At 39.5% G+C, this 12,514-nt stretch overlaps 1 protein-coding gene across 10 annotated transcripts in view; it reads left to right on the forward strand.

Annotated features, from left to right (window-relative positions):
* PTPRM (protein tyrosine phosphatase receptor type M) overlaps positions 1-12,514 on the forward strand; it is a 797,738-nt gene that overhangs the window by 618,504 nt on the left and 166,720 nt on the right. For all 10 annotated transcript variants that reach the window (XM_017864681.1, XM_017864682.1, XM_017864683.1 and 7 more), the window contains one exon: positions 11,047-11,198. In XM_017864681.1, the coding sequence (XP_017720170.1) occupies positions 11,047-11,198 (152 nt within the window). The remainder of the gene's footprint in view (positions 1-11,046; positions 11,199-12,514) is intronic.

Genomic DNA, 12,514 nt, shown 5'->3' on the forward strand with positions numbered 1-12,514 from the left:
TTGGAATAATAAAATATTTGGTTGGTGCAAATGCCATAGCAGTTTCTGCCATTATGTAGCCTTTCAGATTGACATCTTTCACTTAGTGACACGCGCTTAAGTTTCCTCCATGTGTGTTCATGGCTTGGTAGCTTATTCCTTTGTAACACTGAACAATATTCCATTGTCTAAATGGACCACAGTTTAGCCATTCACCTATTGAAGGACACCTTGGTTTCTTCCAAATTGTCAGTTATGAATAAAGCTACTATGAACATCTCTATGGAAGTTTTGTGTGAGCATAAGTTTTCAAATCCTTTGGGTAAATAGCAAGGAGCATAACTGCTGGATCATATGGGAAGAGTATGTTAGTGTTGTAGGAAACCGCCAAACTGTTTTTCTTTTCTTTTTTTTTTTTTCTTTTTTGAGATGGAGTCTCACTCTGTCACCCAGGGACAGTGCAGTGGTGCGATCTTGACTCACTGCAACCTCCGCCTCCCAAGCTCAAGCCATTCTCCTGCCTCAGCCTTCTAAGTAACAAGTAGCAGAGATGGGGTTTCACCATGTTAGCAAGGCTGGTCTCAAACTCCTGACTTCAAATGATCTGCCCACCTTTATGACTCTCCCCACGACCCTATATTGGACGGAACAAAGGAGGACGAAAGTGAGAATAGAAGACAAAGACAAAAGAGTATATTTGGAAGAAGGGGTCGGGGGCACCTTGCTCCTAGTGAACAAGGGCCCTGAGCTTTACACAGCCCTCCATATTTATTAGGCAGAAGAGATAGCAAGGAGCTGGTGGTTGTCAGATAACTGTCAGTCGGCCATTTGGTTCACAGAAGGCTTGTGAGACTGCATTCCTCGAACTTTCGGTACTAGATGTCTCAGGACATAACTTCAAGGAGCCCGGCACCAGGAAGTGATGGCAAACCTTTTGGCAACAGGCACATTTTGAGTTTGTCCACATCCTGCATTCATGATAAACAGTTTGCTGTTTGATCATATAGCCTCCAGTGGAATGCTGAGCTAGTCACAATCCCTTTGCCGGCTCACTACACACCTCGGCCTCCCAGAGTGCTGGGATTACAGGCGTGAGCCACTGTGCCCGGCCCAAACTGTTTTTCATAGTGGCTATGTCCGTTTGCATTCCTGCCAACAATGAATGAGGAGTCTTGTTGCTCCACATTCTTGCCAGCAGTTGGTGATGTCAGTGTTTTTAGATTTTGGCCTTAAACAGATGTGTGTTGCTATCTTCTTCTGATTTGCATTTTCCTTATAACATATGATGCAGAGCATCTTTTTATATGGTCATTCACTATCTTTGGTGAGGCATCAGGGTCTCTGGCCCATTTTTACTTCTGTTGTTTGTGTTCTTCTTGTTCAGTTTTAAGAGTTATTTGTACATTATGGATACCAGTCCATTACCAGATGTGTCTTTACAAATATTTTCTCCAAGTGTATGGCTTCTCTCTTGACAGTGTCTTTCACAGAGCAGGAATTTTTATTTGAAAGAAGTGTATCTTACCAATTTTTTTCTCATGGATCATCCCTTTAATATTTTATCTGAAAAGTCATTGCCCTATCCAAGATCATCTTGATTTTCTCCTATGTTATTTTCTAGGAGTTTCATAGTTTTGCATTTTACATTTAGGTCTATAATCCATTTTGAGTTAATTTTTGTAAAGGGTGTAAGGCCTGTGTCTAGATTCATTTTTCTGCATGTGGATGTCTAGTTGTTCCACCACCATTCGTTGTCCATTGTAGTACCCTTGCTTCTTTGCAAGTTAATCATATTTATGTAGGTTTCTTTCTGTTCTCTCTCTTCTGTCCCAGTGATCTGTTTGTCTCTTATTTCACCAATACCACACTGTCTTGATTATTGCAGCTTTATAGTAAGTCTGGAAGTCAGGTAGTATCAATCTTCCAGCTTTTTTCTAATCAATATTGTGTCAGCTATTCTGGGTCTTTTGCCTCTCCATATAGAATCAGTTTGTTATTAACCCTAAATACGTTTCTAGAATTTTGATTAGGATTGCACTGAATCTGTAGATCAATTTGGGAAGAATTGACATGTGGACAATATTAAATCTTCCATTTACTTAGTTCTTTGATTGCTTTCATCAGAATTTTACAGTTTTCCTCATAGTTTTTGTACATATTTGTTACATTTATGCCTAATTATTTCACTTTTGGAGATGCTAATGTAAATGGTTTTATGTTTTTAATATCAAATTATAATTGCTCATTGCTGGTATATATGAAAGTATTGACTTTTGTATATTAACCTTGTATCCTGCAATCTTGCTACTTTTGCTTGTTAGTACTAGGAGCTTATTTTATTGGTTCTTTCAGATGTTTTACACAAACAATCATGTCATCTGTGAACAAAGACTGTTGGATTCATTCCTTCTTAACCTGTTGATGTTTTGTTTCATTTTCTTGTCTTATGTCATTAGTTACCTGAGACTTCCAAGAAAATATTGAAAAGTATTGGTGAGAGAGGACATTCTTGCCGTGATCCTGATATTTGTGGGAAAGCTTTTATTTTCGCAGCATTAAGTATAATGTTAGCTATAGCGTTTCAGTAGATCTTTTTTTTTAATCAAGTTGAGGGGGGTTCCCCTCTATTCCTACTTTGCCAAAAACATTTATCACGACTGGGTATTGGATTTTGTCAAATCTTTTTCTCCATCTATTAATATGACCATCTGACTTTTCTTCCATAGCTTGTCAATGTGATGGATTACATTTTTTGAGTTTCAGATGTTGAACCAGCCTCCCATACCTGAAATATATTCTACTTGGTCATGGTGTATAATTACTTTGAGAAGTAGTTGGATTCAGTTTGCTATACTCTGTTGAAGATTTTTGCATCTGTTTTCATGAGAAATTATGGTTTGCAGTTTTCTATTTTTGTAATGTCTTTGGTTTTGGTATTAGGGAAATGCTGGTCTTTTAGAATGAGCTAGGAAGTATTCTCTATGTTCTGGGAGACATGGTAGAGAACTGGTATGATTGCCTTAAATATTTGGTAGAATTTAACAGTGAAACCATCTGAGCCTGGTGCTTCATGTTTTGAAAGGTTATTAATTATTCACCCAATTTTTTAATAGCTATAGGCCTACTGAGATTGTCTGTTTCTTCTTGTGTGAGTTTTGGCAGATTACACCTTTCAAGGAACTGGTCTATTTCAACCAGGTCATCAAATTTGTAGGTATAGACTTGTTCATAATATTCTTTGTTATCCTTTTAATGTCTGTGGGATCTGTAATAATGTCCCCTCTTTCATTTCTAATATGAGTAATCTGTGTCTTCTGTCTTTTTTTTTTTTTTTTTTAGCCTGACTAGAGGTGCATCAATTTTACTAATCTTTCTGCCAGTTTTTGGTTTTGTTAATTATTTTTTCTATTGATTTCCTGTTTCTGTTTCATCGATTTCTGCACTAATTTTTTTTGTTTGCTTCTGCCTTCTTTAGATTTAATTTTATCTTCTTTTTTTAGATTCCTTAGGTAAGAACTTAGATTATTGGTTTTAGATGTTTCTTTTTGTCTAATATATGCATTCAGTGCTACAAATTTCACTCTAAGCACCTCTTTTGCTACATACCACAAATTTCGATAAGTTGTATTTTAATTTTCATTTAGTTCAAAATATTTTTTAAATTTCTCTTGAGATTTCTTTTTTGACCTATGTGTTATTTAAAATGCATCTTTTATCTTCCAAGTATTAGGGATCTGATCTTTCCAGCCATTTTCATGTTACCGATTTCTAATTTAATTCCATTGTGGTCTAACAGCAGACATTGTATGATTTCTGTTCTTTTTAATTTGTTAAGCTGTGTTTAATGGCTCATGATGCGGTCTATCTGGTGAATGTACCCTGCAAGCTTGAATATAATGTGTATTCTGCTGCTGGCGGATGAAGGATTCTTAAGATGTCAGTAATATCCAGTTGATTGATGGTGCTCTTGAATTCAGCCATATCCTTACTGATTTTCTGCCTGCTGAGCTGTCCATTACTGACAGAGAGGTTGAAGTCTTCAACTATAGTTGTGGATTCATCTATTTCTTGTTGCAATTCTATCACCTTTTGCCTCATATATTTTGACACTGTTATAGATGCATACACGTTAAAAAATTTTATGTCTTCTTGAAGAATTGACCCTTTTATCCTTATGTAATGCTTTTCTTTATCCCTGGTAATTGTTTTTGCTCTAAAGTCTGCTCTGTCTGAATTTAATGTAGCTTATTCCAGCTTTCATTTGATTAGTGTTAGCATGGTACATTTTTCTCCATCTATGTGTCTTTATATTTAAATACATTTATTGTAGATCATATGTAGTTGAATTGTGTGTTTTAATCTGATAATCTGCCTTTTCATTGGTTTATTTTTTTTTAGATGGGGTCTCACTATGTTGCCCAAGCTAGAGTGAATTGGTGCAATCTTGGATCACTGCAACCTCTGCCTCCTGAGCTCAAGCAATCCTCCCAGCTCAGCCTCCCGAGTCCTTGGGACTATAGGCATGCACCACCATGCCTGTTTAACTTTTGTATTTTTGGTAGAGACAGGGTTTCACCATGTTGCCCAGGGTGGTCTGGAACCCCTGAGCTCAAGCAATCCACCTGCCTCTGCTTCCCAAAGTGCATGCCTGTTTAATTTTTGTATTTTTGGTAGAGACAGGGTTTCACCATGTTGCCCAGGGTGGTCTGGAACCCCTGAGCTCAAGCAATCCACCTGCCTCTGCTTCCCAAAGTGCTGGGATTATAGGCATGAGCCACCTAGTGCATAGCCCAACTGGTATATTTAGACTACTGACATTTAAATGATTATTGATAACACTGGATATCTTTTTTTTAATTACTGTTTTCTATTTGTTGCTCTTATTCTTTCTTTGTTCCTGTGTCTCCCACTCTTTTACTGCCTTTTTTGGTTTTAATGGAGCATTTTATATTATCCCATTTTGTCTTCTTTATTAGTTTAATGTTTTGTTACTTTTTCCAGTGGTTGCCCTAGGGTTCACATCTGTTTACAGCTAGTCCAAGTCTACTTTCAAATAAAACTGTACCACTTCACAGGTAGTGAAAGTTCTTATAATAGCAAAGTATTCCATTTTCCTCTCCTGTTCCTTATCACTGTTACCCATTTCACTTATCTATAGCTTAATCATCAGATACTTTGTTGCTATTATTATTTTGAACAAACTTCTTTCTGCTATATCAATTAAGAATTTTAAAAAATCTTTTATTTTACTTTTACTAATTCCTTCTCTCATGTTCTTCCTTTTTCTTTGTAGATCCAAGTTTCTGATCTATTATTTTCTTCTCTCTGAAGAACTTTTTAATATTTTGTACAAGGCAGCAGGTCTACTGGCAACAGATTCCCTCAATATTTTTTTTTTTTGAGACAGAGTTTTGCTTTTGTTGCCCAGGCTGCAGTGCAATGGCACTATCTCAGCGCACTGCAACCTCCGCCTTCCGGGTTCAAGCAATTCTCCTGCCTCAGCCTCCTGAGTAGCCGAGATTACAAGCATGCACCACCATGTCTGGCTAATTGTATTTTTAGTAGAGATGGGGTTTCACCACGTTGGCCAGGCTGGTCTCGCACTCCTGACTTCAAGTTATCTGCCCACCTCGGCCTCCCAAAGTGCTAGATTACAGGCGTGAGCCACCGTGCCCGGCCCAGATTCCCTCAATTTTATCTGAGAAAGTCTTTATTTTCCTTCACTGTTGAGGGATAAATTCACAGGATACGGAATTCTAGGTTGGTGGCTTTTTCCTTCAACGTATTGAATATTTCACTTCACTTTGTTCTTGTTTGAATGCTTTCTGAGGAGAAGTCCAATGTAATTCTTATCCTTCCTCCTCTGGAAGTCAAATGCTTTTCCCCCCTTGGATTTTTTTTAAGACTTTATTTGTGATTGTCTGCAATTTGAATATGATATTACTAGGTGTAGGTTTTTTGGCATTTATCCTGTTTGGTGTTTTCTGAGCTTCCTGGATCTGTGGTTTGGTAAAATTAGAAATCAGTAATAGAAAAATAGCTGGAAAACTCCAAAATGTTTGGAAGATAAATGACATGCTTTTAACATTAGTTTGAGGAAATAGTTATTATTGCTTCAAATATTTCTTCTGTTCCTTTCTCTCTTCTCCTTCTTGTATTCCCATACCATGTAAGTTGCACCTTTTGTAGTTGTCCCATGGTTTTGGGATATTCTGATGTTTTGTGTGGTTTTGTTCTGCTTTTTGTTTGTTTGTCTTTTTTCTCTTGCTTTTCAGTTGTGGAGGTTTTTACTGAGAGAATCTTCAGGCACAGAGATTCTTTTCTCTACCATTTCCAGTCTGCTAATGAACTGTCACAGGCGTTTTCATTTCTGTTACTGTGTTTTTTGTCTCTAGCATTTCTTTTTTGGTTTTCTTAGAATTTCCATCTCTGCTTACGTTGCCTATCTGTTCTTGCATGCTGTCTACTTTGTTCATTAGACATTAGCACTCTTAGCGTACTAATCTTGGTTGTTTTAAATTCCCACTCTGTTAATTCCAACACCTCTGCCATATCAGAGTCTGGTTGTGTTGTTTGCTGTGTCTCTTCACACTGTTTTGTGGTTTTTTTCGTGAAGCTACACATGATGTATTGAGTAACAGGAACTGTGGCAAATAGGCCTTTAGTAAAATGGTGTAAGGTGTGGGGGGAGGGGAGGCGCTCTACAGTCGTATGATTAGGTCTTAGTCTATAGTGAACCTGTGCCTCTGGACTGTGGACTTCACAAATACTTCTCAGTATCCCTCTCCCCCACCGTTAGTTAGAATAGGATGGCTAATGTGGGTTGGAGTTGTATTTCTTCCCCCAGGTCAGTTAGGCTCTGACAAAACTCTGGCAGGTTAGGTGCTGGTAAACATAGCTTCTCTTAAGAGCGGACTTCGTTAAGCGGAATAAACGTGCTGACGTATTTCAAAGTGTCCGCTTTCCACTGCTTCTTGCTGGCGGCCTGAGGGAATTTGTCTCAAATCTCTGAAAACCTGGTAGGGTTCCTGGAGGTAAAACTCACAAAATGGGTGGGCCCCTTGAAACTTATTCCCCTGGAGTTTTACCTCTGAGACATGTCCACACTGCGCTCCAGCAGTTTGTCAGCTACAGTTTAGGCTTTCCTGGGCAGGTTCTGGCTCTCACAGAGGTTTCTGCTCATGAAGTTCAGCTCCAGTAAGTTGTGATTCTCTGTGTTTACCTTTTGGTCTCTCCAATCTGAGGGGCAGTGGTTTGCCCTGTGACCTCAGTTCTCCAGCACATCTAAGAACATTTGTTAATTTTCAGTTTTTTCAGCTTCGGCTTACTGTTAGGAAAAAGTTGTCACTGCCAAGCTCCTTTCGTGCCAGACTAGAAACCACCAAGTCCTTTCTGTAGTTTTTTTGTGGTCTGTTTGTAGACATTGGTAAGAACCTTTAATTTATTTTAATTACTAAGGGCCTTTGAGATTCATGCAGTGCAGGTTTGGATATTGGAAATTAAAATATTTTAGGCAAACCATTTGTTGTAAATCAAAATGGAAAATAAATTTACTTGTGTCCTTACATAAGATTGCAAAGAAAATTGTTTCAACTTTAGTTTTCCTGCACAAAAGACTTTATTAAGTTCACAAAGCTGATAGGGTTCCAGGTTTTCACTTGAAAAAAGTAGCATCTGAAACGCAAGGCTCAAAACAGGGAGAAAGAAAGAGAAACGAACTGTTATTTATCCACAGTCCTAACTGAGTCTCTTTCTCGATAGAACCCTTTTCAGCCATCTGTAGTTATGGACAAGGGCATATGACCTGTACAGGCGTACGTTGATTTATTGTGCTTCACTTTATGGCTCTTTTGCGTGTATTGTATTTTTTATAAATTGAAAGTTTGTGGCAGCCCGCATGGAGCAGGTCTGTCAGCATCATTTCTCCTACAGCACGTGCTCACTTTCTGTCCCTGTGTCAACAGCTTTGTGTAAAGCATTGGCTAGGCACTAGTAAACTTTTTCAAAGCATATTGAATGTGGGGTGGCAGATGACGCATATTTGAAAACAATTTGGTGGCCAGGCACAGTAGCTCACACCTATAATCCCAGCACTTTGGGAGGCCGAGGCAAGAGTCAAGCACTGAGGTCGGGAGTTTGAGACCAGCCTGGCCAACATGGCGAAACCCCGCCTCTACTAAAAATACAAAAAAAAAAAAAAAAAAAAAATTAGCTGAGTGTGGTGGCTCACACCTATAGTCCCAAATACTTGTTAGGCTGAGGCATGAGAATTACTTGAACTTGGGAGGCGGAGACTACAGTCAGTCAAGATCGTGCCACTGCATTCCAGCCTGGGATGACAAAATGAGACTGTCTCAACAAAATTTAAAATTTAAATTAAAATTAAGCAATTTGGTGATAATTATATTGTAAGTTGTAACTTCCTTCAATTCCAATACAATGGCATTTCCAAAGTGCTGTTATTGGTGAAAAACAAAACTGCCCACAAACATGCTTTATTTGGGCTAAATAGTGATTTATTTTTAAATTTGAATTATTTGACAACACGTGAAAATTAAGAGTTGATATAAAGTCTGGTCTAGTTTCTCCTGAAACTTGAAATGACTTGGACCTCCTTGGGGCATCAGTGTGCAGCAGCTGAGTTTCTGTTCCCCTCCAGCTCTCCACAACCCTTTACTGTCTTACACGGGCTTCCTCCACTTACATTACTTGCCTGGTCCCAGGGAGACATTTGTGTTTGTGACATCTGCTGAAAGTAAAAAGGTGTCTAATGTGTAGGGTTAATGCATGAAGGCTTGCAGAAGACATTGAGAACTGGGTTTAGAAGGTGGTTCACAGACATAGAGTATGTTCTGTAGATAAGAACTTAAAGCTGCTGTGTCTGCCTGGACCTTTGTTTGATTTGAGCATGCTCTCACAGTCTTTACGGGCTTCTTTTGTGCTTAAAGATCAGCAGTGAAGTGATTAGTGTGACATCACTGAAATTAGTTTATGCATGTGGAGGATTAGAAGGGAGAAAGATTTTTCCCAGTACCAGCATAGCTTTTACTGGCACATATATCCCTCCCAGCCACCCACACAAGAAGCACAGTACCTGTCATTTCCTAACCTTTAGGATTAGAGGAATTCAAGCAAGAAAAGGCAAAGAGGAAAACCTGGTAAAGTTCACAATGCTTCTTTTTATAGGCAGAACAAAAAAGAATATTGAGGCAATTACTGGCATAAATCAGTCCAAAGCAATTCAAAGAAATTCAAGCAAAAAGAAGGCATTTTGCCTGAATTATAGAGCTAATGCTCTCAATCCTCCACTTGATGTTTCTGAGGAGACCTGGCCTGAGAATGTTTTTCCAGTGATCTGGCAGATTCAAAAGTGAAGAGAAAATGTATTATTGTAAGTGCGGCTATGGAGTTGGAGTCCGGTGCTGCCTCTGTCCAGAACATGTGTTGAGAACATCCAGGCTCAACTAGCATGGCTAGCTTGGAGGAGAGAGGCTCCAGAAGGGATGATCATGATCCCCACGAGGCAAGAGAGGGGGGTGTCAGTGCCCAGAGGAGTCACGCTGGCTCACCTTTCAAAATCTTTGTAACTTTAACACTGTCAGAGATGTTATATGTGATTTTCATTTTTTCTGTTTAAAAATGTATCTTTTTTCCAACAACTTTTAGCAATAAAAAGGCAACTTATTAACGAAACCCTTCTGCCTTCAAAGTATGAAATTAAAATATTATTGTAACCACAGGCAAGAAAGCATTTGGATTATGTGTCATTTAGAAATGATAATAAAGATTATCCGTATGGTCTTATGTCGTCAGTGCCTTACATTGCATTAGCAATCACCTAATATGGGTGTGATTTTGATTATGTGGCTCATTTTAAATTCTGTATCCTAGGTTAGTCAGTGTCAAGATGATTTACTAGAAGGAGGTGCGGTTTTCTTTCGTAGATGCTGTTAGGTGCTTGGGCACAATTAGAATATTTTAGAGCATAGTGTTTTTGGTATTATGGTGCTGTGGGTGTTCTTAAACATTCTCACTATATACCTTCTCCTTAAGCATCTCTAATTCTAATCTTGTCTGTCTTGGGTACATAAAACAATGTCTGGTAGCAAAATCTATAAAAATTTGTTATCTGTTTTTTTATGTTAGTTTCCCTTAAGGTCTTCTGGCTTTTGTACAGATGTCAGTAATTTTAGATGTTGAGTTTTTGGTGGTCAGTGAGCAGGATGCAGAGGCCAGGATTAACCTATGTCTCCAAAAGAATTAGAAATCTCTGCCTTTTTTTTCATTCTCTTCCACTGAAAGAGGGAACAATGAAGTCTTACTCCTGCTGAACTTTCCAGGGAACCCAGCAACATGACATTTTTTAACCTTCTGCTCTGTGGGGCTTGACAAAGCTTGATGGGAACTAATCTGGGTTCATTTGGGATTTGGGACAGGGTAATAGCCTTTTGAGAATTCAGTACCTTCCCTTCGATCCTCCTGCGGCCTGAGCTCTCTGAGCTTTGTAGGCTCTGTGTCAGGTTCTGCTCCCTGTATGCACATACTCCAATTGTACATTCTTGACTCCTCACCCTAGTTCTGTTCTTTAGTTTTAACAATGTGCCTTTTAGATTCATCTGTTATTTCATGTTTGCTTGGAAAATATTTACTCAGGGGAGTCTTCTCTTTGACACTGTATATGGTGATGTTGACAATGATTTCATAAAAACTTAATAACTCTAGGAGTGTAGCAATTAGCAGATTATGATTGTGTTGTACTAGAATCACTGGTCGTTTTAATCTGGCTTATAATAGGAGAAACAATGTTTTAGGCTGTGGTGTTTTATCTTTGTGGTTGTTTGGGGTTTTGTGTTTTGTTTTGTTTTGTGAGGATAGACAGTACCTGTTTTTCGTCTCTGTGTCTGCAGCCTGGCAGAGCGCTTGCCACAAATAAGGCACCATACATCCATCTCTGAATGAATAGGAGTAACTCAGTAGATGTTATTCCTCAACATCTGTCGGTATACATGCCAAAGCTCCGTACCCCATTCAAATGCATGCCTACATAATTGAATTCTTTATCCTAAGGAAACTGGCCAAGAAGCGGAAAGAGACCATGAGCAGCACCCGACAGGAGATGACTGTGATGGTGAACTCAATGGACAAGAGCTATGCCGAGCAGGGCACAAACTGCGACGAGGCGTTCTCATTCATGGACACGCACAATCTGAATGGGAGATGTAAGTGCATATGCTTCTTGGCTTTTAATACATCTCCTTGGTTTTCCAAGATTCCAGGTGGTACTAAGGGATTTCAAAAAAAGAAGTTTCCTGAAGAATTTTTATGCCATATTGGTTTCTCCAGTCATTTTCAGTGATCCTTTGTGCCACGGGTTGCTTCACAGAGATGTTCTGAAGGTGATAGGACCAGATCAGAGAGTCCAGAAAACTACAGTGAAGTTTCTGTAAAGATTTAGAGAGCAGTGACACGAGGCTTTCCTTCTTTTGTGGAAGAAGGCACCTGCTTCTCATCATCCTTCTTGTTGTTTAGATCCCATGTGTAAACTCTCCAGCTGTGGAATTACACACGGGAAGCCTGTTATAAAAACAGTTCATCAAATGGCAGTAGCAAGTTAATTGTTTATTTGTTTGGCTGACAGGTTCTGCCTTTATTATAGGGCTGTTAGTGGCAATTAATTAAACTGTATTTCAGCTTCACAAGTCTTATACTTCACACCAGGTGTGTAAACCAGCCTCAGCTACTGCCTTCCCGTACCTGTGATCCAGGTAGAAGGCATTATTTTAGGAAACTAGCAATTAGATTGATTATATCAAGCACAAAAGGAGTAGTTGCTTTGTCCCTGGTAATATTCTTGGAGACCAGAGGGAGGTTTCTCACTCTGGGGTTTAGGGCACACTTTGGCGAGCTCAAGGTCGGGGAGTTTCTTTACTGTGTGAAATCTGTGCCTCAGGCCTGAGCTGCATAACCAGGATTCTGGTCAGCATGGGGATGGAATTAAAGTGTAGCTATTCCTGTTACCAAGAAATGGTCATAATATTCATAAAGGCTGGTGGGCCTTGTGGCTTTGAGGAGCACAGAAGTGGCATCTGGGGTGGGGCGACTGGGAGCAGTTTGGACAGTGTAGGCTCGTGTCCTGATACCCACTGTGGTCAGTGTGGTACTGCAGCTCCCCTCCACTCCTCTTCCAGATCACAGTGTGGTCAACACACATGCCTGTCCCTGAGCTTTGTGTTTCTCCTACACACTGCTAATTCAATCTCCGAATTCAGCCTCATATTTTTCTGCTTGTAGTGGCTGCAGTTGTCCCACTTTATCCTCCTACATCAGTTTGTACTACACGCGCACATGACCCAGTGGAGCAGGTACAGGTGCTGCTTTGGCACCAGTGGGCAGGGCAGCACTGTTGCTTTCATCCTTGGCCTTCTTTCTCTACTCTTTCCTGTCATTTTCAGTGCAGGCAGTAGAAGCTGTGGGGTCTCAGTGTACCCAAGCTCCTTCTCATTTTTTCATAGAATTCTCTCTGCTTTTGTGTAGC

This window comes from Rhinopithecus bieti, unplaced genomic scaffold (assembly GCF_001698545.2).
Source record: "Rhinopithecus bieti isolate Rb0 unplaced genomic scaffold, ASM169854v2 scaffold_73682, whole genome shotgun sequence".
Classification (NCBI taxonomy): Eukaryota; Metazoa; Chordata; class Mammalia; order Primates; family Cercopithecidae; genus Rhinopithecus; species Rhinopithecus bieti.